At 42.9% G+C, this 24,458-nt stretch overlaps 2 protein-coding genes across 2 annotated transcripts; one reads left to right on the top strand and one right to left on the bottom strand.

Moving 5' to 3' along the window:
- Nucleotides 1-921: 921 nt before the first annotated feature.
- Nucleotides 922-3,823, top strand: LOC127335832 (putative kinase-like protein TMKL1). Its single transcript, XM_051362566.2, has 2 exons — nt 922-1,737; nt 2,970-3,823. Exons 1-2 carry the CDS (start codon nt 1,224-1,226, stop codon nt 3,548-3,550), a joined length of 1,095 nt encoding a protein of 364 aa, XP_051218526.1. The 5' UTR covers nt 922-1,223; the 3' UTR covers nt 3,551-3,823.
- Nucleotides 3,824-7,350: 3,527 nt separating this feature from the next.
- Nucleotides 7,351-23,739, bottom strand: LOC127335831 (uncharacterized protein At3g06530). The gene is made up of 38 exons (XM_051362565.2): nt 23,480-23,739; nt 22,831-23,044; nt 22,650-22,745; nt 22,436-22,553; nt 22,188-22,361; nt 21,772-21,942; nt 21,603-21,658; nt 21,425-21,514; nt 21,197-21,345; nt 20,974-21,056; nt 20,711-20,839; nt 20,447-20,521; nt 20,160-20,328; nt 19,905-20,044; nt 19,717-19,821; nt 19,267-19,447; nt 18,831-18,928; nt 18,592-18,741; nt 18,335-18,488; nt 17,831-17,988; nt 17,639-17,720; nt 17,378-17,552; nt 16,837-16,912; nt 16,461-16,631; nt 16,274-16,345; nt 16,095-16,199; nt 15,019-15,108; nt 13,830-14,029; nt 13,549-13,750; nt 13,256-13,435; nt 11,860-11,955; nt 11,355-11,771; nt 10,843-11,046; nt 10,040-10,723; nt 9,535-9,938; nt 8,210-8,447; nt 7,921-8,091; nt 7,351-7,750 (listed from the first exon to the last, which is right to left on the bottom strand). The coding sequence occupies exons 1-38, from the start codon at nt 23,634-23,636 to the stop codon at nt 7,520-7,522; spliced, it is 6,465 nt and encodes a 2,154-aa protein (XP_051218525.1). The 5' UTR covers nt 23,637-23,739; the 3' UTR covers nt 7,351-7,519.
- Nucleotides 23,740-24,458: the final 719 nt, after the last annotated feature.

Below are 24,458 nucleotides of genomic sequence, written 5' to 3'. Positions count from 1 at the left end.
GGAGTGGTGCTAAGCTCTTTTTATGTGTTGGCATCAAGTGATTGTGGATCCACGATGAAAGTCAGAAGAAGAGAATATCATGAAGGCCGGATGAGAGGACTAACTAAGGGAGGTTCAAACTCCGCGTTGTTGAGGGACTTGCTTGGTGTTCTTGGCTTCAAAGCAGCGGTATGAAAGTGGGGGCGACATCACATGTGAAGTTCAGAGTCCTACCTTTCAGGGTGAAAACCCAAGGCCTGCCCTTAACTCGTTGTGTCTGGCAATGACCTTGTTGGAGGCATTGTTTTGAAAGCGGGAACTATCTTCAGGGTGAAAATCTAAAATCTTTGGTCGGGCGACGACGGTGTTGGAGCATTGTTCCCTTCTTGGAGGCGTCGCTTTTGGAGAGTCTGTATTTTAGGTGTTGTATTGGTGGTGGATGTATTGTTGTTGTTAGGCCTAAGATACTGTAGCGAAACTTTTGTTTCTTAGTTTTCTTTTCTATTTTTTGGTTGTATGCATCTGTACTGCTATTAAGGTGTTGCGTTGTTGCAGAAGCTGAGTGTAATTTGTATCTGTTTTTAATATATTCTCTTTATCGAAAAAAAAAGATAATGCAATTGTTTTCAGAAAAAAATATGTTGAAGTAATACCAATTCTTTGTGGCCGGGTTTCAGGCCGGGCAGTAAAAACAAGCCCAATCTTGGACTTGATCGGGCTGGGCTCGGGTCGACCGTAATCACTCCGACCGTACTCACATTCACATAAGGTTAAGAAAAGTTAGGGCCACAACAGGCGTGTTATGAAGTTAGTTAGGGGACCATGAGATACACCCTCGCAAATTTAGGGACCTGTTTGTGAGCAGAAACATTGCCATCTAATATCCAGATAAAACCCAAAGTCCAAGCAAGAAAATATGGTCCATCCCTCACACACATACTTTCCCCAAGATGAGAAGAATCTCAAGCTAGCTTCAACTCCAATATACCATTACCTTCACCACAAAACCATTAGCTCACACTGTCAGTGTCACACACACAAACAAAGGAGGCAGCCAGGCAGGCCGTAGGGAGGGAGATCTCCACCCAAGGGAAAAGAATACCAAAAGGGCAGTGGAAGCAAGAGCACCCAGCAAGACCAAAGCACAAAACTTTGGGCACCAAACCCTACCAATCCGCCATATACTCCCACGGAATTCCTCCCCCATTGTTCCCCGGAGCCAAGCACACCGCCGGAGCGGCGCAATGCGGCGGACAATCGTCAACGCCATCCTCTTCACGGTCCTGGCCGCCATAGTCCTGCTGTCCCTCTGCTACCTCGTGCGCTGCTACCGCCGCTGCCGGCGCCGCCGCCGCGGCGCGGTGCTGCCCTCGCACGGGGCCAGGGCCGACCGGTTCCAGGCGGCCGGGTCCAGCGACTACGGCACCGGCGCGGGGGAGGAGCTGCTCAGGTTCCCCGGCGGCGAGGGGCTCACGGTGGCCTCGATCCTGGAGGCGCCCGGGGAGGTGGTGGCCAAGTCGGCGCACAGCACGCTCTACCGCGCCGGGCTCAGCGCCGGCGAGGCCGTCGCCCTGCTCCGCTTCCTCCGCCCCGTCTGCTCCGCGAGCGCCGAGGAGGCGGCCGCCGCCGCGGGGCTGCTCGGCGCAGTGCAGCACCCGAATCTCGTGCCGATCCGCGCGCTCTACGTCGGCCCGCGTGGGGAGAAGCTGCTCGTGCACCCCTTCTACGCCGCCGGCTCGCTCCGCCGCTTCTTGCAAGGTTTGTGCCCATTCTCCTTGCTTCGCTCCAGATCGTACGGCGTGCACTTCCTTTCCTTGCTTCGCTTTCAAGCCAAGTTACCATTGAGTGAGACTAATCATGCGAAATGCTTGTCTAATTATTACTGTAACTTTAGCCTTGAGTAGTAGCTTTGCTGATTTATATGCCATCATAATTACCTCTACTTCCTCTCCAGTTTTACCAGAAAATTTAGCTCTAGTTGATTTGGTCGATTGTTTTGCACACCAGATTCAGCGTGAAAAGCGCACTGCCAATAATGCTGCAAAGATTGAGCAAATTGTTGGTGTGTGTGCCAGAGGGAGTGGGTTTTCTTGCTTTTGGCCATGTGTCTTCACTGCTACACTTTGTACTCTTGCCATAGAGTTAACCAGACCAAGGGACAGCTCAGTAGTTCATAAAGTTCTTTGTGGACTTTTACTGGTTGGGGCTTTTTTTAGCTTGGACACTTTGCAAAACATCATTTTTCATGTTTCTTCATGATACAGGAATATAGGATCACCTGTAGCAATACCTCAATTCATTTTTCTGTTTTGATGTGTGTCGTTTAGTTATACCAAGTCAATGTTTACAGGGGAACACTTCTTTGCGAACATAGTTAACGATTCCTTCTCCTATTAAATAGAAACGCACCCTTGTATGAATGTCTTCAAGATTATATTATGGCAGCTCTCTTTTTCAGGAGAATATTTGGATTGTATGCTCTTACTGAACATGTTTTATATGCTGATCCATTAATTGGTCAAATTGAGAAAGACTGACAAAAATGATAATTGCCTTCTATACAAAACAATTTATGCAGTTTTCCACCTTTTGCCACAGCCAACAACTTCTGAGGCATTTGTATTTGATCGGGTCAGGGTTTGAGAAGGACAGTTCCAAATAGCTCTGTTTGGTAACTCATTTCTTGTATTACTCGGTCGCAAGCTGGTTTTCAGCCCACGAGCTTCGGTTTTGAATTCAGTTGCGGTTTTGTGCTTCCAAGGTTGGCCTGAACTCAGATTGTAGCAAAAAAAAAATGCATGATTGAGTTTAAAATTGGTGATTCTTTATGGTGGACTGCTGGTTTGACCATGAGATTTTTCCACCACTCGTGTCAACCTATGATCAACTGGCTTGTTACTGTCAGATCTTAAACTGCCTGGCATCTAATCATGAAGCATATGGAGTTTCTACAGTTTTTGACCGTTGTTACCTTTTCTTCTTACCTGCAGAGGGAATCAATGATTCACAGAGATGGGAGATAATCTGCAAGCTATCTATTGGCATTGTCAAGGGACTGGACCACCTTCACACAAGATCGCAGAAGCCAATCATTCATGGCAACCTCAAGACAAACAACATTATGCTCGATGCAGATTTCCAGCCCAGGATATCAGACTATGGCCTCTACCTCCTGCTGAACCCTGCTGCCGCACAAGACATGCTTGAGACCTCCGCTGTGCAAGGATATAAGGCCCCTGAGCTGATCAAGATGAGGGAAGTCACGAGGGAGAGCGACATCTACAGCCTGGGAGTGATCCTGCTCGAGATGCTCGCTCAGAAGGAGGCGGGAAGCGATAGCCCGCCGAACGCCCGCGACATCCACCTTCCCGCCTCGTTCAAAGATCTGGTTCTCGAGAGGAAGATATCGGATGCCTTTGGCTCCGACCTGGTCAGACAGAGTAAGAACTCGGGTTGGGAAGAGAGTCTCAACGCGTTCTTCGGACTGGCGACGGCTTGCTGTAACCCTTCGCCGTCCTTGAGACCGGACACCAAGCGTATTCTGAAGAGGCTGGAAGAGATATCGAGATGACTGGAACGCCTTCTCAGATCACCCGCTTGCTAATTAGGTGCCTGAACTATACCAGCAGGGTAGTATTAGTATTTATAACTTATAAGTGTATTTCCCGTTTCTTATTTATTTTGGTGAAACCATAGTCTGTGTACTGGGGAATCGGAGAATGGTGTACACTTTAGGTGCTACAAATATGTATAGTCTCCGTGCACTGAAATAGGAACTCATGTCATGTGAACGGATAACGGATACGCCGCTGCTTTAGATGAAGGAGGCTTCTTTATAAGGTTCTTCTAACTGTATTTTGTACTGTTACAAAAACCGTTTTTTTGTGGACCTTATTTGAAGAGAGTGTTTTTTATCGAAAAAATTTGAAGAGAGTGTTTGTATTACTTAGTATGGAGTAGTTAGTAGAAGGTGGAGTGTCGTGTTTTGGAGCTTGTTTTCTGAAAAATAATAGATGTAGACAATGATGTATTCTATCAATGCGCAAAATCTTCTCTCGAATTCCTTGTATTTTAGGCTACGCAAAAAATGAAAAGGGTGAAATCTGAACTAAGAAACAGTGCAGATTTTCAAACCTCCAAAATATATCGATTTTTGTTATTTGAGTTGAGATGTTGCAGGCTCGTAGAATACATCATTGTCTAATTGTCAGGATTTTTTAACCGATGAGCTAATGTAGCCCGAGCTCCATTTGCAGTTTTCGGTAGAAGGTGCCACTATCCTTATCTTTTGGACTGCCTACTTGTCATTTCCAATGTTAGAGCATCTCTACCGGCGCTCCCGATAGCTGCACCGATAGCGATTTGGGGGCCGGAAGCGAAAATGGGCTCACACCGATATGTCCCAAATGGCGCGGCGTTTTTTCGAGCCCAATAGAAGCGTCGGCAACCCCGTGCCGGCCCGTTGGCCAAGGGCGCGAATCGGGCGCGCCGGCGCCTCGCGAGGCTGAAAATTTTGGGCGTGGGAGCCGCCTGTTAGTGACGCTAGGGCGCCGCGCGAGATATTTTACCGCCACTATGCTCCCGCCACGACGCCGCCCGGGAAATTCTCCCACCACGACACCGCGCGGGAGGTTTCCCGCCTCGCCGGTGGTCTATATGATCCCTCCTCCCCTGCCTCATTGGTGCAAAAACCCTAGAAAAATAGCACAATATTTGATTCGTGGGACGAGGCGGCGCTAGAGACAGCTGTAGAAGTCGTGGAGGCGGACCCGCAGCTCGCAGAGTACGAGGCGTGGGAGGAGGCGGCGCTAGCGGCGACCGTAGATGCCTATGTCGCGGACGAGCGGCAGGTCCAGGAGGCGGAGCCGCGGCTGCGGGTGACCGAGGAGGCGCGGCGGGTGGCGCGGTAGGAGGTGGCGCGGCAGCGGGAGGAGGCGGAGCGGCAGCAGCGGGAGGAGGCGGAGGAGGCAGAGCGGCTAGAGTTCCTGGAGGCGCGGCGGCGGGAGGAGCTAACCCAGCACCGGTGGGAGGCGCGCCAGCAGAAGGGGTGGGAGGAGCTTGCGCTGCGGCGGTTGCAGCGGGAGGAGACGCAGATTCATGAGGAAGTCTGCAAGCGGCGGCGTTTGGCGGAGATGCAGCTCCGCCTACAGAGGCAGGAGTTGGATCACCGTCGGCAGCGGGAGGACCTGGAGCGGCAGCTGCGTCAGGAGACGGTGGCCGCGGATAGAGCCGCCTACTTGACGTTTGCGTCGGAGAGAGCAAGGGAGAGACCACCGGAGAGAGCAGCGGGCGATCATCCACCTTCATAGAGCCAAGTGGCCAGTAGGTAGTAGACTAGAGATGAAGCAGGTTTCATATGTCATCCGGGATTGAGAATAATGTTTTACTTGAATTTACCCGAAAATATTATTCATTCATCGATCCTTAATGATATTAAAATGAAATTCTAAGCATAATATGTAGTTTGTAGTTTGTGTAAAAAAATCCTAGCGGGGCCGACTGTTTGGGGGCGCCGGTGTGTAAACAGCTCGGGCACCGGCACCTATTTAGGGGCTGCTGGTGAAGATGCTCTTAGAGCATCTCTAACAGAGCCCGTAAATCCCGCCGGAACAGAACTTTTCCGGCGGATTTACGGGTTCGAGCCGAAACGCGTGCAGATCAGCGCCCGAATACATGGGCCGCCCAAATCGAAAGTTCGGGGGCCCAAGAAACTTACCGCACGACCCCTATTAAAAGGGTTCGCGGAGGGGAGTTCGGTTCGCAAACCCTACTCCCCTCCGCCGCTCGTCTCCCGCCGCCACCGCCTGCGTCCGCTCCGACAAGCGATTCCAGACGCTCCGACGCCGTGTCGCCGCTTCAGCCAGCTCCCCTCCGTCCGGAATGACGCGTGCAAGACATGTGGGTAGGGGAGGTGGCCGATCCGGCGCCGGAAGGTCAACTCGGCGTCCGCCGGGTGCACGGGTGTCGCCGGAGCTCGCCAGGCGTAGGCGCTCCAACGGCGCGTGGAAGAGGGCCGGCCGGAAGTGGCCGGAGATGATGGCGTACCTCCAAGCACGCGCGGAGGAGGCGCCGGAAGGAGAAGCGGAGGCGCCCCCCGCTGTCGCCGCGTGCAGCCCTCCTCTGCCGGCGCTGCCCCCGCACGGCGACGACGCCGCCGCCGCAGGGACGCCTCTAGCATGCGGGAGCACCTCCGAGGCGGCGGTCGTTGAAGTGGCGGCGGTCGTCGTCGCCTAGGAAGACCGGCGAGCAAAAACCCTCCGCCGGCTACATTTAGCGCACCGGTGACAGTATAGTCACTGCGGGGACTAATTCTAGTTTAATTTAGGTCCCTAGTTGGTGCAATATGCATGTATTTTGCCTAGTATTGTACAAATTATGAACAAATTTAGCTTCATCCGATGAAATCGAGTGCGATCGCAAAATTTGGTTTCCCGCGACATTTGATTCCATCGAATTCGGTTCACGTTTTCGGTTTCTGTTCTGCGTCATCGCTAAATCCGCAACCAAATTGTTTTTCGGGAGACTGAACTCGCTTTTTTCGGTTCCAACAAATAGAGGCTCTTTTAGAGTGCTTTTACTGTTCTATCCGTTTCCTATGTAACTCCTTGTTCCAAATAGGCGCCGAACGGAGTGTGTCCTCCTTTTTGGCAGCACTAATCAGTGACATCTTGTCAACATCTCTTTACTATTGGATTGCCGGCCTCAAACGTTCTCCGCTTTCTCCTTTTTGCGGACCTCACTAGGGAATACGACGGCTACCTGCAATGTTGAGTCTGACCCTCCCATGTCCTTTCAAGTTTGTAATTGACGATCATTACCTGATAATCACTCCAGGAGCAATAGTATGATCCAGCCGGTCTGAAACCTTCTTGGAGCACTCAAAGAACCGGTACATGGAGACAAATCTGGGTTCAGAGTTCAGTATGTGAAAGAGACATGTCACCAGGCTGTATTGCGGCCATCATGTGACGCCGGTCATCTTAGCATCATCGTCTGATTGGGAAAATGGCACATTGTGCTGACAGTGTCAGAAACTGACTCTGCGTGACGTGGTGTAAACAGTTGCGCGAACTTGACCCCGCCAGAACATTGGGAAAATAGCAATTAGACGGAACATTAAGAAATCTACACATCTTCAGAAGCATCCATGTGCTGCTGTCCCCAGCACGTGCTTCAGAATCGTGCGTGTTGCAGAGTTCCCAAAGTCACTACAGTAAAGCCAACAAATCTTGAAAATGGATGACAGTTCAGAAGGGTTGAACATGGTGTAGACGACCAAACAGTAGGCGCATGATGTTTACATGTCGGTGTTTTAAATACTGTACTATACATGTTGGAAAAAAGGATGGCTGGGGTCAGGAGGAACCATAATTCATGAGAATTGGACCATGAATGTCATTGCACACGTATACACAGCAAAATTTTAATAATCAAGCATACATCCTCAGGGGTTACATACAACAAGCAAGTTCGGTGTGACTACAACAGGATCTCAGGGGTTACACTTCATTGGCCCAAGGATTCTAGGGACATAGGGACATCACAGGTACTCCCGGAGGCTCTCACCGCTGAGGGTTTCCAGCTCTTTCAGTATCTCCTGGGACAGCGTCTTCACAGGAAGCTCGACGTCCTCGAGCAACTCGCCAAGGAACGGGATGGTCTCCGGTACCAGAACCACGTACTCCTCCTTCAGATGTTGGACCATGTACCTCACAACCTTCAGGCCTAGCATCTTAGGGCGAACATTGTCACTCCTTGTCTGCATTAGCACCTGCAATTTAATGGAGAAAATTAAGCAAGTTTAGCATCAAGAATCCGAGGACTGAACTACAGGTTTGGTCTATGATTCAAGTATTAATAATTGTAATACAGTAATGAATTTACTTAGTGGCTAAGTGGGACTACAATTCATGAGCTAGTGGTATATTATTTGGTCCCTACCTCATGGTTAAGAGGCTTCCACAGAACATCCGACCGAGCGGTCACTGCCATTTGCCCCAAGCACAAAACAATAATCTCATCCACTTCTTCAACTGATGGAGCATCTGGAACTAGTTCAAGAGATTCAGGCGGTTCCACAACAAACTGAGAAACAATGGGCCTCAAAAGAGTCTGCAAAGATACAACCAAAATGTTACTATAATTTTCTGGTGGCTGGCAAAAGAATGCTAGATATGAAAGTGAACTGGTACAAACATGTAAACCTCATATATGATGCAAAGAAACTAACCTGAAAATTTGAGGAATCTAGGATCTTCTGATCATTGTCATAAAGAAAGCACTTGTGTAAGGATTCCAATATCAGAGCTCTTAGGTTCCACAGTTTTTGTCCTGATAGGCTATCCTTGACTTTACTGTCTTCGAGTTTAGCCTTCTTTTTTCGCTTGGAACTGACCAAAGCACCATCTTCTGATAGATATTGTACGGATCCCTCAAGCAGGTACTTGAAGTAAGGTGTAAACAAGGACCTGCGCAGACAAATGATATTAAGAGAAGAGACAATACACAATCACTAGTCGTAAATAAAAGCATGCTTTAGTGGGCATGTAGTTAAAGAACATAAAACGTTGCTTGTTGATAATTGGAGACAAACACACAAGATAAACACAAGACAAAATTCAACAAACTAATAGCCTGCAAACCAATAGTATAATTTGCAAATCATGTGAAAGATTTGAACATTCCCCGTACAGATGACAAGGGTTTGAAACGTTCCCAACTTCCCACTGCTTGGCTAAATCTATATACACACTTGACAGGAACAAGCCACAAACGGTACAAAACTTGCTTGATTTACCCTGGCATTATTAGTCTTCCCCCTCTTCCATCAGTATTGGACGGTTGCTTCAATTCAAACTAACATGTGCTTTGATTGTTTGGTTACTAGCTAGTACTTATCCACGATACTAGTAGCTAGTAGCTCTGCCTTTTTATGCTCTAGTAGCCTGTACTCTGTATGTGCTTACTCTTTACTGTGTTGTGTGTTCTCTATTTTTACAGGGTTTGTGGTTTACCACTTAACAAAGAGGCAGAGAGCAATTCAAGGGGTACCAGAAGTGGGCCCACCCAGTCAACAAGTGGACAGCACTATTCAAATTAAATTTGTCTTTACTACATTCTGCATTTTCAGTTATTCATAATTTTTATGTATATACACTTGCTGGGGGTATCACTGCTTCTGAAAAATGCCGTATCATGGGTGACCATGTATCGGTGCTTCATAGGCCACAACCTGTGTACCATCTATAATTTCTTTTAGTCAGAATAATTGCATCAGGGACTTATTTCTTTACAAAACTAGTACACTGTACTTGTTATTGGAGTTGGGGTTCACTATTAGGGACTGCTAACAGGGAATGGTGATTAGCTGGTGCAGATTCAGGCATGTACCAATATCTGTCATGCCAATGAGAACTGTGGTTGGGGCAGCAAGGGTAGGCTTTGTCATACAGATAACCAACATGGAAGCAGCAATGGCAAAATAAGTAAGTACTTTCAAATCTAGGGTGAGCAGCTGATGAATTTTAGCTGCAATCCACAATGAGATAGCATTACCTGTGTTTTTCAGCAAGCTTGTTGACCAATTTGTAGAAAACAATTGCACGGTCCATACTTCTCTTTGATGTGGACTTATCAATTTCAGACTCTGCCCATTCAAGACTACGAAGGAAAAGAGGCCTAAAAGTGGACTCAGTGAGTTTCATCGTGAGAGCAATAATGGTATGGATAATACTTTCCTCCACTAAATTTACATTCTTCAAAGAGTCCAGCTGTTGACGACGGAGATCAAGAGCTACCAAACAGTGTTCATAAATTTTTGTATGGTAAGTTCCTACAGCCAACCGATCCATCGTACTAACAAGATTTCCAATCATTTGGAATGTCAATGACAGGCTTGCTTCTCCACATTTGGTAGCACTGGGGAACAAAATGAGTAGAGGTGAAAGAATCAGCCGAACCTGCAATACCAATATATTCATTAGATTCAAAATATAAAGCACTTCAGTTGTCTGTCATATCACCAATAAAACAATACAATATATGTTTAGAAGGAACATACTGGAACTCTCTCTGTCAGTAGCCTCCGAACATCTGCTGCTTTTACATCCAATTTCCCATCAATTTGAGAAGCACATTCAGGATGCAGTATCACTAGATCCAGTATTCCTTCCAAATATGGACTAACAAAGTCCCCAAGCTTTTGTACAATCACCTCAATAGTTGTAAGTACAGATAACAACATACTTGTAGATTGGCTAGAAAAGCTGGCCATAGTTGTAGTGGAACCATGAGCAAATTTTCCACTAGGGCAACATGACACCTGATGTGCTCTTTGCAGCATGTTTGTCATGATAAGTGGGAGCTGAGGTAATGCTTTTGATCCAAGCACATTAATTAGAGACCCTGCAGTATTTATTAACCCAGAAGAAGTTATAGCATCACCCGAGCTAATCTGATTAATGACTGTCACAAGGCACTTGCTATATGCAGGATTTTCAGAGGGATATTCTTTAGCTAGTGTCTCGAGTGAAGAAATAGCAGCAATTTTCACAGACGTGTCCGACTCAACCTCTCTGTCAATCAACTCTAGAATCTTATAGCACAATTCGCTGAAATATGGGCAAGAGCTCTTGTCAACTTGGAGGGCAGTAGACAGAGAGCTGTGCTTCAGTTTTCTTGCTTTTCTTTGCTTGTTCTGGACCATGCTATTTGCCCTTGCAGTTTCGCACAATATTCCAAGTGTCTATTTACAAAGTACAAATTGCAGTCAAATGTAGCAAAGTGAGCTTTATGGAACACAATCAATGATATATCACAAGCACCACACAAAGAACAAAGGTATCTAAACCAAAAAAAAATTACCTTTCTTTTCACAAGACTTTTAGGATGCTCTAACAGACGAGTAATTACTTTGAAATATGTTGAAGCATGCATCCATCCCGTAATTATGTTAAGGATAATATTTGCAGAGTTTCTGACTTCCTTTAGAATATCACCAGAAATGTCTCCTTTTTTATCTTTGACAGAGCACAAGACAACTTCCTCCATAAGTGTTCCAAGAGAATTCTACGACAATAACATGAACATAAGAGATACATAAATCAAGCATGCCAAAAAAAATTACTACCTCTGTCCATAAATAGATGTCTTAGATTTATCAAATTTTAGATGTATATAGACACTATTTAGTGTATAGATACATCCAAATTTAGACAAATAAAACACATCTATTTATGGACGGAGGGAGTAGAACAAAACAGAACATCTGATAAGAATATGCACAAGAGAATACCAGTTTAGCTAACTGTAGAACCCAGAGCTAAAAAGAATAAAAAAAGTAACAGAATAGCAACAATGCAAACCAAAAGAAGTACCTGGATGGAATTAGCAGCTTCCTCAGCTTCAAGCTCAAACCTCAACTCTGTATCTTGCACCTTAACTAGAATAAACTGCATTGCCAAATGTAGCATAGGAAGCAAGCATTGTTTCTGATGCATCCTGATTTCTTGTAGTAGCTTACAGAGACAAGGAAACCATAATCTATAGGAATACTGGCCCGTAATATTGACTGCCAGATCATATTCCCACTCTTGTGACATGGCACTCAAGGATGGGAGACCATGACTCTTCTGGAGTTTCGAAAGAGAGTGTGAACCCCGCTCAACTAACGCGTACAATAAATACATAACCACAGTACTCAAACTATTCTCTTCTCCTAGGGTCTTCAAAAGGTACATCATGAGGGTCAGGCGTCTATGTTCGTCAACATCAGCCAAAGATTTAATGAATATCTGCAGCAACATTACACATAGTCCATTAACTCATTATGTTCACAGAAAAATATAAAGCAAACAGAAAACATCAAAGGAAAATACAGACCTGAAGAAGCTTTTCTATACTTGTAGTCTTTGATAACCAACATGGGACTAGTACAGATAATAAATCCTCCATAACACGTTGTGAATGGCTATCGTCCTTCAAAATGGGAAGGCAGAGAATAAAGGTTAAAGGTGTTCAGAACAAGGACAATGAGGATCATAGGGTTAATTTTGTAAGGAAATCTAAAACAGCACTTAATTGCACAAGTATTGAGAACAAACAACCTAGGCAAACATTTAGAGCCTCTTTGGTTCACAGGGTTCCATAAATGCAGGAACAGGGAAAACGCATGGTAGCAAATTTGCATTGTCACGCGCACGTGAATCCTACATGATTGAAATTGCACCAAAGTTTGTTTGGTTGCACCATAAGAAAAACAAAGTACTAACTCTGTCCATAAAAGTATGTCTTAGATTTGTCTACATTCAGATGTATGTAGACACTATTTAGTGTATAGATACATCCAAATTTAGATAAATCTAAGACATCCTTTCATGGACAGAGGGAGTATAATTTTTAATGGTTTCTCTGATTTAAATGAACTGCATAGGATCTTTTGAGGATTTGAATCCTCATTGTTACCAAATTTGTTTGGGGCTTTATAATGCCTACCTCCTAGTCAAACCAGGTAGGCAAATAGAGTCCCCTGGCTCTGTCATGCGACAGTCCCCTCCCCTGGTTGGAGTCAGGCCGCAGAGGGGTCCAGGGGTTTGGCGCATTATTTCCCACCACTATCCCCTGCCCTATAATCCTCCCACATATATCCACCATGTAATACTATGAATTCTTACCGTTTAGGTTACTATGTTGTTATTTCCAGCAAATCAAAGGTTACTAGGTTGTTTGAGTCACCGGACTAAAATCCTTAGTATGTTTTCAAGTGATTCCTTTGGCACTATAATTTGGAGTAAATTTTCCATCCACCCAAACTTCTTATTACAATTCCAATAATTGCCCTGTGGCATTTAAACACTGATTGATGCTAATTCCTAGAGTTTTCCAATCCTGTAGGATTCCAGTGTATATAATATTTCAATCCTGTGTTTTCTCTTATGTTTTAATAATCCTGCGAACCAAAGAGGACCTAGGAGGCTTGAGTCAACAGGAACTTGAAATATAGTGCAATGAAATCCTTAGGGGAAATCAGTGGGAGACAATCCTACAAATCACCCAATTCCCATACGAGAAATTCACAAGGATTCCAACTCCTCCAAAATTCCTATCAAAATCATTTGAATAAAAGAGGCTTAATAGTATGGTACTACGAATTGGTTAGCAAAAGTTTATGTGCAAGCCCCCAAAACAATTAAGTGAAAAAAGTAAGGAACTGATTTAAGAAGGTCCATGGACAGCATACTGCGCTAGGATCAGATTGAAAAGAAAAAATTGAACAAACCTGTTTCACTGCATCCCCAATAGCAACAAACAAATCAACAATGCTTTCTGTAACCAGTTGCGGGAAAGCCTTGGCTAAAGATGCAATCAATGAAAATCCATGGTTACGAGTCCCTACATCATCTGAAGACCTTATGCACTTAATAAAGAGATTTACGTTTCCACTGTTGAGCAATTTATCCTGCATAAGTAAATGTAGGACATGAAAACAAAAAATAAAGAAAGAATAAATCAGTCCATTTTTTAACAGAATATAGCTGGAGTAAGAGGTTAAAAATCAGTGCAGTGGATTACTTGGTGACCCGACTGCAGTGTATCGATAATATCTTTAAGAATAAGCAGTACCAACTGCTGTGCTTCCTTTACAAAACTGGGTATATCATGAATTTCAGAAGACGCATCAAGGCCTTCAGTATACTGACAAACTACCCCTGAAATCCATTGATCAGAAAGAAGCTTTGATAGAATCTGGCAAAGTGGTTGCAGTAAACATTGCCTGCATAGGAAATGACAGCATATTAGAAACAAACAGCACTGGATTATATTTATTGCGAAAGGTGTTTTTGTAACTCTACCTCTGATTCACATCCTTCATAAGAAAAAGAATATCCAGAAGTGAAACAAGAACAGAAGCCAGAGGTTTTTCCCCAAAATAATCTTCAAAATGGCTATCACAATTAGGTTTCTCCTCCCTCTTTATTCTTTTTTGATTTCCTTTTTTATCACCTTGCGCTAAAATCAATTCAATGAACTTCACAGCAGTGGATGCATGAACCTGTGTAATGAGTTGAATTATAAATCAGCTAAGCATTGATTATAAATGATATATAGAAACATGTAACAGAGGGCCATAAACAAATGTGCATCAAAATAATTGGGAGAATCGTTCGCGACCAAGAGTAACTCTGAAAATAATATATTCAGTTGTGTATAATTAGGAGCCTATTACCCTATCATGTGTGTTAAAAGGAGGAAACAAACCTACAATAGTTTGGTACTGAAAGAATGACAACTGCTGAATACCCTTCTACCGCTGCCCTACTTTCCAAAACCGCAACCCCGCACCTATTTCCACATCAGCACCCTGTGGCCGGGAAGCCATGGCGAGCTCCAGCAGCCCCATAGCCAGCGAGTCACGGCATAGCTTCAAAACGGCCACACCAACATCATCCCCCCTATCCAGTTTACTCACTCCCCCCAAATATGAAGGTTTTGCCCATTCTTTACCCCAAAACTCAAGCTTACCCCGCCAATTTTCCCCTAGTCGAGCGACACAGTAAGCATCTATTTCCACATCAGCAGCCCTGCGGGAAGCCATGGCGAGCTCCAGCAGCCCCATAGCAAGCGAATCACAGCAAAGCTTCAAAACAGCCACGCCAACAGCATCCCCCCTATCCAGTTTACTCACTCCCTCCAAATCTGAAGTTTTTGCCCATTCTTTACCCCAAACTTATCCCGCCAATTTCCCCCTAGTCGAGCGACACAGTAAGCCATCGCAATGCCCAGGCGAGCATGGCAGCGCTATCATTTTCTAGGTGCCCGTCTACCTGAGAAATCCTGGTCATCGCTCCCAGTCCACCTCAGAGCTTTAGGATGAAATAACGACGTTTAGGCGACGACTTAATGACCTTTGTGTCAGATAGAAGTTTTTCCTACATTATTAGGTATGTTTGGACCTCTGAAGCACTATTTTTGTTTACTTAAAGTCTTAAAACAAAGTAAGAACATATGTAAAAAAGGAGAATTAGGGATATGGATACAGACATTAATTCGCAGTAGAGCATCTCGTGTGGCATTTCGAATTTCGAAATTCTCAGCTCGAAACATAGAAATAAGTAGACCGAATACTTTTTCCTGCAAAAGTGACAGATTGATACAATTATACTTTCAAGTTTAGTTGAGCTTACTAGCATAGTAACATGTGAAGGGAAGACATGAGTAGAACACAGATAACATATGGGCAGGTAGGATTTAGATAAATCACATGCCAGAAAATATACAAGCCTGTGGAAGATGATACAGATGCCAAGGAAGTTCACCCCAGCTAATTAAATAATAACGCACCAGTACATGGCAGCAAGGAAAACAAAAGCCTGTTTTGGGGCCCTTCGGAAGAATAGTATTTCTTGGTGAAGTTTTCAAATTATGTCAAATTAGAACCAAATACAAGAAAAATTATCAAGAAATACCCCCTTCCAAACAGGCAGCTGTTCTTGGAGAAAACAGAGAATTTGATAGTTAAATGTAGAGAGTATGGATCCAACACTGACAAACTACTTCAAATGATGATTGGCCATTGACATCAGTACACCCATATTCCATAAGCTAATTACTGCCAGCAATACCAATGTGGCTCACATTTAGGCAGCGTGGAAAACCAGGAATTACTGTCAGCAATACCATCTTTTTACAGAACCCAAATATAGTATATGCTGCCTATATTTGCGTACTGATTAAACCTTAAATGACAGAAATTCCAGTGCATGCTCATTTGGGTGGGGTGGATGTACAATTCCACCAAATATATTACACGCTGCCTATATTTGCGTACTGACTAAAGCTTAAATGATAGAAATTCCAGTGCATGCTCACTTGGGTGGGGTGTATGTACAATCCCACCAACTGAGTTCAAGTCCTTATGTACTTGAGTCAGCATTCTATTTATTATACTGTCAGGGATTCCCTAACATTTTCCTTCAAAAATAAATAAATAAATAGTACAAATAGACCATTCAATATTATCCCCGTATTTCAACTTAAATCAACTGAAGTATCACCAAGTGAACAATTTGAAATGAAAAGGCCAATATAACTTCAAAAATCATAACGCAAACAAAAACCTTAGTATCGGTCTTCAAATTTTCAAAGAATACTGGTTGAAGACTTTGCAGGGCAGTAAGGCATGGCATCACAGCAACAGGATCTTTTGGGGACAAACCATCAACCTGAAGTTGCATAATGTCAAAGTTAACAGCAGTAGATAAATTTGGAATTTGTACAGAATTAAGGTTTTGCTCACCTTTAATGCTTTCAATAGAGCCTCAGACATGTCAAAACCAAGATTTGTTTCATCTGCCACTGAAAACAAAACCTGCAGAACAGATAGTAATTTACACACCAGCAACAAATATAAATTGAGGTAGGCCTGCTAGAAGGATACATAAGACCTTTGAATGGATATACATGCATGATGATGATGTATTTACCTTCAAAAGCAAGCACAAGATTTGTGTTTCATAGGTAGATAACAACTGCTTAGAATCATGTCCATTCTGATGGTGACTATAATGCTCCAGAAGATACAAGAACAAAGTCTTGACCACTTCTGCCTCAAATAAGATGCTTCCTACTCCTTTGAGGGCTGACAGAACCATCAACTGCAACATGTTTTATAATATGATCAGTCAACCAAACCGAACAAAGAGAACCTTCCATATTTATTATTTTTCACTTTTGTTTGGTAGTGACAGGGACGATGTGAATGGATATTGTGGGGCAAGGGATGAGCTACTCTGTTGATATGTGTGCCATATTAAGCTGGACTGCTGAACCGATTTGATTTAACATTGCAGAATAACTAACCTTTCCATAAGGAGAGAGCTTCATAGAAGAGCGCAAGATGAAATACAGGATACTATTTTTTGTCGGCTGATCAAATCTGAAAACAGATAAGAGTGAGCTTACACGTTACCATGACAATATAATATAACAAGCAAATTGGGAAAACTCCATTAAATGTAGTAGTCCTGACGATAGACTTAAGGAAACTACTAATTGAAAACGCAAAGATCAAAATTTCAGAAATGCCTCCTCTCTCCGTAGAATGCTAATGCACTATTTTCGGTTACTCCAAGTACATAAATGATTTTTCATGGCATGCCGATAACCTGCCCACTTCAGAATTCAAACAATCCCCTGGTAATTCAAGCAAGTGGCCACTATCTTGAGACTCGTTTTAAAACATATCCATGCCAAAGTTGATTATAAAAAAAAACCTATGACCGATACAGCTTTTAAGGATAACAGGAAGTATCGTCCTGAGTAGGAATATATAATGTGAAAGGAAACACCAATGTGCACTCAATAACATGTTTGGGTGTTTTTCCAGAAGAGACCAAATAACCTTTCATGAAGATTTTCAGGAACCATCAGATCTTGAATTGGGCTAAGCATTGACGAAATATAAGCTGGTAGAAATGTCGCATCCGAGGATATCATGGCCTTTTGGTTAGCCAATGAATCAAGGAAAACACCAAATGTTGGAGATGACATGCATACAGGCAATTTGCCACTGTTTCCTGCAGATTTTGATTGTAGGCAAAAAAAAGATCAACATCAAATTCCACAAGTAGGAATGAAGGTGAAAAAAATAAGGCTAACAAACCATTTCTTGAGACGGAAGTGCTCAAGCGCTGCCACACCAAAGATAATGCCTCAACACATTTCATAGCAGAGGACCTTACATCCTATATGAAAAGAAACAAACTCCTCAATAAAATAACCAAGACAACTGCAGTAAGCACAACAAGGAAGTAGCTCACAGATTGCCAAAAAATTGTAACAGAGCATTCCGTACCTTATTTTCGTGCGAAAGTGGAACAATGAGAGAAGGGAACAAAAGTAGAAGCTCCACACACAAGCTCTCATCCAAACTACTACTTTCAGATAAAGCACTAGTAGAACAAACAGATGCAAGCACAAAAAGACTCTCTGCTTGAACTCCAGCAGACAAACCTACATCCATTTAAAGCTTAAAATATCAAAAAAAAATGCACAAAGGAGAAAGGAGTGTGTAAATGCTAGAAATACGACAGAGGTGTACGGAAAAACTAGTAAGAGCATCAAACAACAATTTAGCTAATAAGTAGCCACCAAGGAAAAAAAAGGAACATAAATATACCAATCTGAAGTGAGCTAATTGTGAAATGACAAATACACAAGGGAAGCAAAAGTAAATACTTGGATCAGGCAATATCAGAATACCAGAAGAAAATGTTCTATAAACTTTCTCATCCATCAAATGTCTAGCTCTTGTAAAGTAACAAGGTTGAACTCAGCGATAGAGAGTAATTATACCAACCTTCATCCACAAGGTACTTCGAGATAAATTGAAAAGGGCCTCGTGTGCAGTTAATAACAAGATGCTGTAGGTGCTTCTGGAAGACATTTTTGCCAGTTGATGTGAGGAAAAACAAAAACAAATCATCAACCATTATATGTCCACTTGCACCAATCTGCATACACCAGAAATTGAAGACAGAACATGAGATAGTCTCAGAGGTCATAACAATAAAAAAAAAACATGGAAGATTTTATTGGTCAGCAGAAGTAACACACCACATAATTCTGCTTAACATAGGAAGACTGCACCCTAAGCAGACCCCAGAATATACAGACAAGAATTTGAGCATTCAATGCTTCCGTGTCATTATTAAAAATCTGCATCACTAATTCCATAATGCACTTCTCAAGCTTGTCAATGCTGATCTGCATAACAAAAAAACAAAGGTATGGCAGTTTAATATGGGTAAATCTCTGTCAGTGTAATGTGCAACAGTAGAGTAAATAGGTAATACCTCATCGCCAATACAATCACCTTTTGGCTGTATGTGAGACCATTCGTTCTTCAGAACTGGCAAACAAACTTGGCACAGATTCACCTGTTTGTCCAAAACTGGAGAGAGAGAGAGAGAGAGAGAGAGAGAGAAGAAATAAGTAATTGCTAATTCGTGCACATGCAAAAGAGAAGATTCTGACATCAAATTTTATTTCAAGAAGAAGCCATAATACTTCTAACTCTTCCTTCAAAAAAAATGCTAAACTAGCTTAATGAGCTGGACATCAAATCAGAGTAAATAGGATATTTTACTTTCATATGCCGCAATAATCCTCAGTACATACGGACGTTTCAGTAAGAAAACAAGTAGATAATACCACAGATTTGATGCTGCAACTATGAAAAGTCTAACAGAAATGATAGACCAAAAAGGTAGCTGCAAATACTGGAAATACCTTCAGTAGGAATAAGCAAAGCTTGCAATACTATGAGTAGAAACGGGGTTCTGCAAAATATACTTCCATTTCCAGAGTCAGCCAACCATGTGACATGTTTATTTGGGTTTGATAGAAGAGTTTCAGCAAAAGCTTGGATGTTCTTCATGTTAATGGAGGCTATGGACTCGGAACTCATGTTCTGCAAATGGCATAATGAGATAGTTATATAAAAAAGAGCAAATGAATGCAGTATGTCTCAGTAAGAATATCTATAGAAACAAGAGCTGCTTGACGTTTAACTCATAGGAAGTACACATCTTTCACGTATCCTTCCATATGATTGCGAAGACCTCAAGATGTGGATATGGATACATATATCAAGTAGCTACCATGTGCTAACTGAATCACTTGTGTACATTGACAAGCTTACAACAAAGTTGACAAATCGTTACAGGTAAGAAGTTTCACCTTCATTTCATCAGCTGTTAGCTCATAGACAAGAGAACTACTAGTGTAGAAATCCCATTGTATTTTCTTAGCTAGCTCCAAGGCCTTCAAGTTTACCCTGAAGGTCTGCATCCATTTAAACATCCAAAGTGAGAATATATACAGGAAAATAAAAAGTGGAAGCAAACAGTAGAAGATTAAATAGTAACCTTTGGGTGAATAATAAGGAGACTGAATACTACTGTAGCTATGTCCTTGGTATGTTCCACATGATGCAACTGATATTCCATAACCATCTTTTCCAGACAAGAAACAGCAACATCACAAGCTTTTGATGCTTTTGAACCACCTAGTGTAGCACAGAACACAATAGTCTAGTCACTTAGTGACTAGTAACTCCTATAGAAGGAACTAACGAAGAGGCAAACAAATGAACAGACAGACATCCAATGAACATTACCGACCTTTGCGAATGATGTCGATGCATTTGGCAAGTACATGATCATACGCTTTTAGAAGGCCAACAGGACTGGCAACAGCAGCTAGCCCTTCTATGGATAAGGCAGCTTGAACAACACTTAGATCGTCATCATACAGATTGCGTATTATTGCATCTTGCATATTGATAAATTTCTGCAGTACCACCGAAATAACACAAGCAAAGAGTAACGTGAAGGATGGAAACACTCCAAATGCAACAAGGACCATATATTGCACCAAACACATGTGCAAAGAAGGATGCAAACAATACCTGTGGATTTACAGTATCTTTCTTCAAAATGCCAGATGTGGCAATTTTTGAGAGAGCAGATTGACGGACCACAGCCTGCATCATGAATAAAATATGTAGTTAGAAAAGGCAACAGAATATAAGGCAACGGAATATAAGGAGACAAACTAATTGCAAAAGGATGGATACTGAGAGATGATTGTTCAGGATTCATCAAATATAGCATAATAGCACAGCAATTATTCCAGAATTACAATTTAAAATTAACTCGGCATCAGACTATACCTTAGGATGATCCAGACTGAACCAAATGTTAGAATCAGATATTTCAGCCGGCGCACTCTCGCTTTCATCAAACACTAAGCTGAGCAACTTGGAAGTAGAATCCCTTCCACTGGAGTTAACTTCAGAGTCCTGATGAATTAATGTTCTGGATCAATCACTATTTCAAAAATGTAATATGGATAACAAGCACAAAGGAACAGAAATAACAAAAAACTACAGTAAGTATATGAAGCTACATAAGCGACAAACTTGTCGCCTTATACCTCAAGAAATTTCCGGATAGCATCCCGTAGCTCAAGTGGATATTTTTTTTCAATTGCAACCAAGCTCTTCTTTGCCCATGTGCCTGAGGATTATAAAAGCATTGGTATGTGGAAAGTGATCTTTCATAATGAAGAACTACTGAGATTAAAATACACATATATATGATGGTCATCTATGGTTAACTGATCAGTTCAAAATAGAACTGACATAATTGACAACTACCTGTGCGGTTTATATCTGGATTTTGTGCAGCCTGTGATGCCTTGATACAGTTGCCAAGAACCTTGCACACGATCCTTTCAACAAACTTCTTAATAGGTAGAGTCTCCATGGTTTCAATAAGGTGCGCGTGGCAGGAATCATCAGAAGCACTGTTCACATGTTTCCATAGTCATGCAATGCAGGATGGATAATTACAAAAAAATCACAATTATCACATGAGAAAATTACCTGTAATCAACCAATGACTCAACATAAAGCCTAATAAAATTCTCAATGTTGAACTCACTGGATAATACAGAAAGTACACCAGAAAAATCCCTGGAAAACAAAATACCATCAAATTGCCAATGCTTAATTCTAAGAAAAGGGGGCAAAAAAGTAAAACAAAACAATAAGTAAACCATACCTGATGTCTTTTAGAATCATCAATGGCTTCTTACGGAAGTCATGGACAGACTGTGACTGCAACATTAACAGATGATGCAATCAACCTTCATACCATTGTTATGATGTGTTCAATCAATACTTGTATATAGCTCTACGGGCATATGACAAGAATGGTATCATGACCAAACCTGAACTAGACTTATAATAGCCATCACTGTAACACGAAGCCACGGTAAATCGATCGACTCCAATGCATCGTGCTGCGCAGACCTTGCAACAAAGAGGATCAAGTCTTGAACAAGTTTTGGCGCCAGAGTTGCTCGTGTTGCCAGTACTCCAACAATCATTAGCGCTCCAGCCTGGACGCAAAAGAACCCGTCACGGTGATGTAGCTTACAAGAGCATAAGGATGACATATTTACTAACTTAAGATAGGTGGATTCGGACAATATAAAAGGTTCATGTGCAGTAGTATATCATAAAGCACGATCACGAGCATGCAAATCTATTTAATATTGTAACTGTAAAAATAACATAAAAAGGTATATTGAGGAATCAATTTAGCAAAAATATAAAACATGAGTTAAACATCTTTCAAGCCAACCTTGTAATCTTGGTCTGCCCTAATTTGAGGATTAAGTGAGTCAAACACATATCCCAACACCTTCTGCACTATATCCGTATCAACCCTGGGGATAGCTCCTAAGCATTCCACAATGACTGCAGTGCAAAAGCAGACGACTGTCCTCGAGTGAAGGAAATCCTTTGTCGGTGTAGCCTGGAAACGAACAAGAAAATCAAACACAAAGCTTCAAAAGCAAAGGAATATAATCCTTCAAAATAAAAACTTACGTAGTTGGAAAGGGTCTCCAGCAAAGAATTGTCACGGATACACTGCTGTACTATGACACTCCTGGGCGGGGGCGCACCCGAGGATTTCACGCCATTAAGAAATCCCCACTTGCTATTCCTGGACACATATCATCAAGCAGGTACTGAGTGAACTAAGCATATAAACGTTCCAAACCAGTCATAAACCAGGAACTCTTGAGTCTCTGACGCTCACCCTAAGTTGACCAACTGCACAATCCGAACAAACGCGTGCGTATCATGGTACGGCAACGCGCAGAGCAGCAACTCATCCAGGTTGTAAACATGCACCCTGCATGAACATGTCCACAGACACAAAAGAATAAGCTAGAGCTCACGGTGAGTGATGAATAAGTAGCTAAAACATTGGTCCATACAGGTATCTGCGGATAAGGTATTCGAGCGTCTTGAGGGCCGCTGGGAGCTGCAGGTAGCCAGCTAGGAGGCGGAGGTAGGAGGAGATGGACTTGTTTAGCTTGTCGTTTTCCTTGGTGGTTTGCTGCTCGCGGTTGAGCTCGAGGCTGGTCTCGCTGAAGAGCGTCTTGCGGTACTTGGCAAATCTCTCGTCCACGCCAGTAAGATGCTCCAACCCTGCATCACGATTCAGGTTGGTTACTGAAAGGGAATACAAACGTTCGCTGCAGGTGCTTCATAGGGAAAACTAGCATAGCTTGATGTGAGAATCTAGAACAGTTCTGGAAAAATACAGGGGTGGCTGTGATGTAGTCAGTGTCGTATTCTAGAATCAGCTGACAAATCGCAACTAAATTCGAAGGGAAACCAGGAGTGAAAACATAGGATTAATCGAGAGGAGCTAAGAAAATAGCCTAACGACCAAATTAAACACTAAAAATGGTCGCTAGGTGACGCGGTTGAACTACCTAAAAAGCATACAAGTACTGGTATTCAGGTAAACAGAGAATTAATAAGCAGGATAAAAGGCATAGCAGGTAGCAGGACATGAAAACAACGGAGCAGTATGCATAGATCGACAGAGCGTGTCGCTAGGTCAGGGGGGGTCGTCACCGGAGAGGGCGATGGGGAGGATGGCGCGGAGGTCGATGTCGGCGGCCTCCTTGGCGTCGAAGAGCACGGACGGCCGCGTGATGGGCCCGCGAGGCGCCTCCGGCGCGGAGCCGAGGGCCGACTTGATGGCCTGCAGCTGCGAGGCGATGGACGCCATGGCGTGGAGAGGTGGTGGGTGGTGGTGTCTCCGCCGCTGCTAAACCCTAAAACCCTGAGCGGCGGGAGAGGGGAGGCGGCGCCGAGCAGGTCGGGGAGGGGAGAGGGATATACGCAGCAGAGCAGCGACGAAGTTGTCGGTTTTGTGGGGGTGCGGAAAGTGAGAAAGGTATGGGCCGGGGCACGTAGGAAGCCCAATTTAGAGGCGTGCGAGTGGGCCGCAGCACGGAGGAAGCCCAATAGCTGCTCCCGAAAGAGACAAGGGGTGTGATTGGTGGCAAACCCTATATGCCGACCAGGTCGGCTGTTACGGCACGAGTACACCCCCGCGTGCGTGATATGGACCCGCCAGGTCAGCTGAATTCGCATTTTCCTTTTTTTTCTTTTTTGTTTCTATTTTTTTCTTTTCTTAAGATTTAACTTCTTTGAAAAAATGTTCATATTTTAGAAATGTCTAAATTTAATAAATGTTATAAAATATAAAATGTTAAAATATTTAAAATGTTCAATCTCAAAAATATTCAAATTCAACAAAAAATCAAATTTATGAAAATTTTCAAATTTTCAAAAAATGTTCAATCTGGAAAAATGTTCAAGTTCAAAAAAAATTCAAATTTTAAAATTATTCAATATCAAAATTTATTAATTTAAAAATTGTTTAATTTAAAAATGGTAATTGAAAAAATGTTTTGTTTTAAAAATGTTCAAATTTTTAATTTGTTCAGATTCTGCCCATCTTATGCAACTTGGCCCAACACCTACCGTATGAGTGGAAGCTTGACTTGTACTAGAATCTTCTCTTTCTTAATAGATGGCCCCATTT

This window comes from Lolium perenne, chromosome 2, assembly GCF_019359855.2.
Source record: "Lolium perenne isolate Kyuss_39 chromosome 2, Kyuss_2.0, whole genome shotgun sequence".
Classification (NCBI taxonomy): domain Eukaryota; kingdom Viridiplantae; phylum Streptophyta; class Magnoliopsida; order Poales; family Poaceae; genus Lolium; species Lolium perenne.
The sequence above is the reverse complement of the archived record's forward strand: the minus strand, read 5'-3'. Positions and strand labels throughout refer to the sequence as shown.

Excerpts from the sequence above, each read along its gene's own strand:
- LOC127335832 (XM_051362566.2), top strand. The coding sequence starts at position 1,224 with ATGCGGCGGACAATCGTCAACGCCATCCTCTTCACGGTCCTGGCCGCC. Across the intron at positions 1,738-2,969 it reads GCTCCGCCGCTTCTTGCAAG|AGGGAATCAATGATTCACAG; the intron begins GTTTGTGCCCAT and ends TCTTACCTGCAG.
- LOC127335831 (XM_051362565.2), bottom strand. The coding sequence starts at position 23,636 with ATGGCGTCCATCGCCTCGCAGCTGCAGGCCATCAAGTCGGCCCTCGGC. Across the intron at positions 17,721-17,830 it reads CACTTTCGCACGAAAATAAG|GATGTAAGGTCCTCTGCTAT; the intron begins GTACGGAATGCT and ends CTTTTCATATAG. Across the intron at positions 13,436-13,548 it reads CACTGCAGTCGGGTCACCAA|GATAAATTGCTCAACAGTGG; the intron begins GTAATCCACTGC and ends TTACTTATGCAG.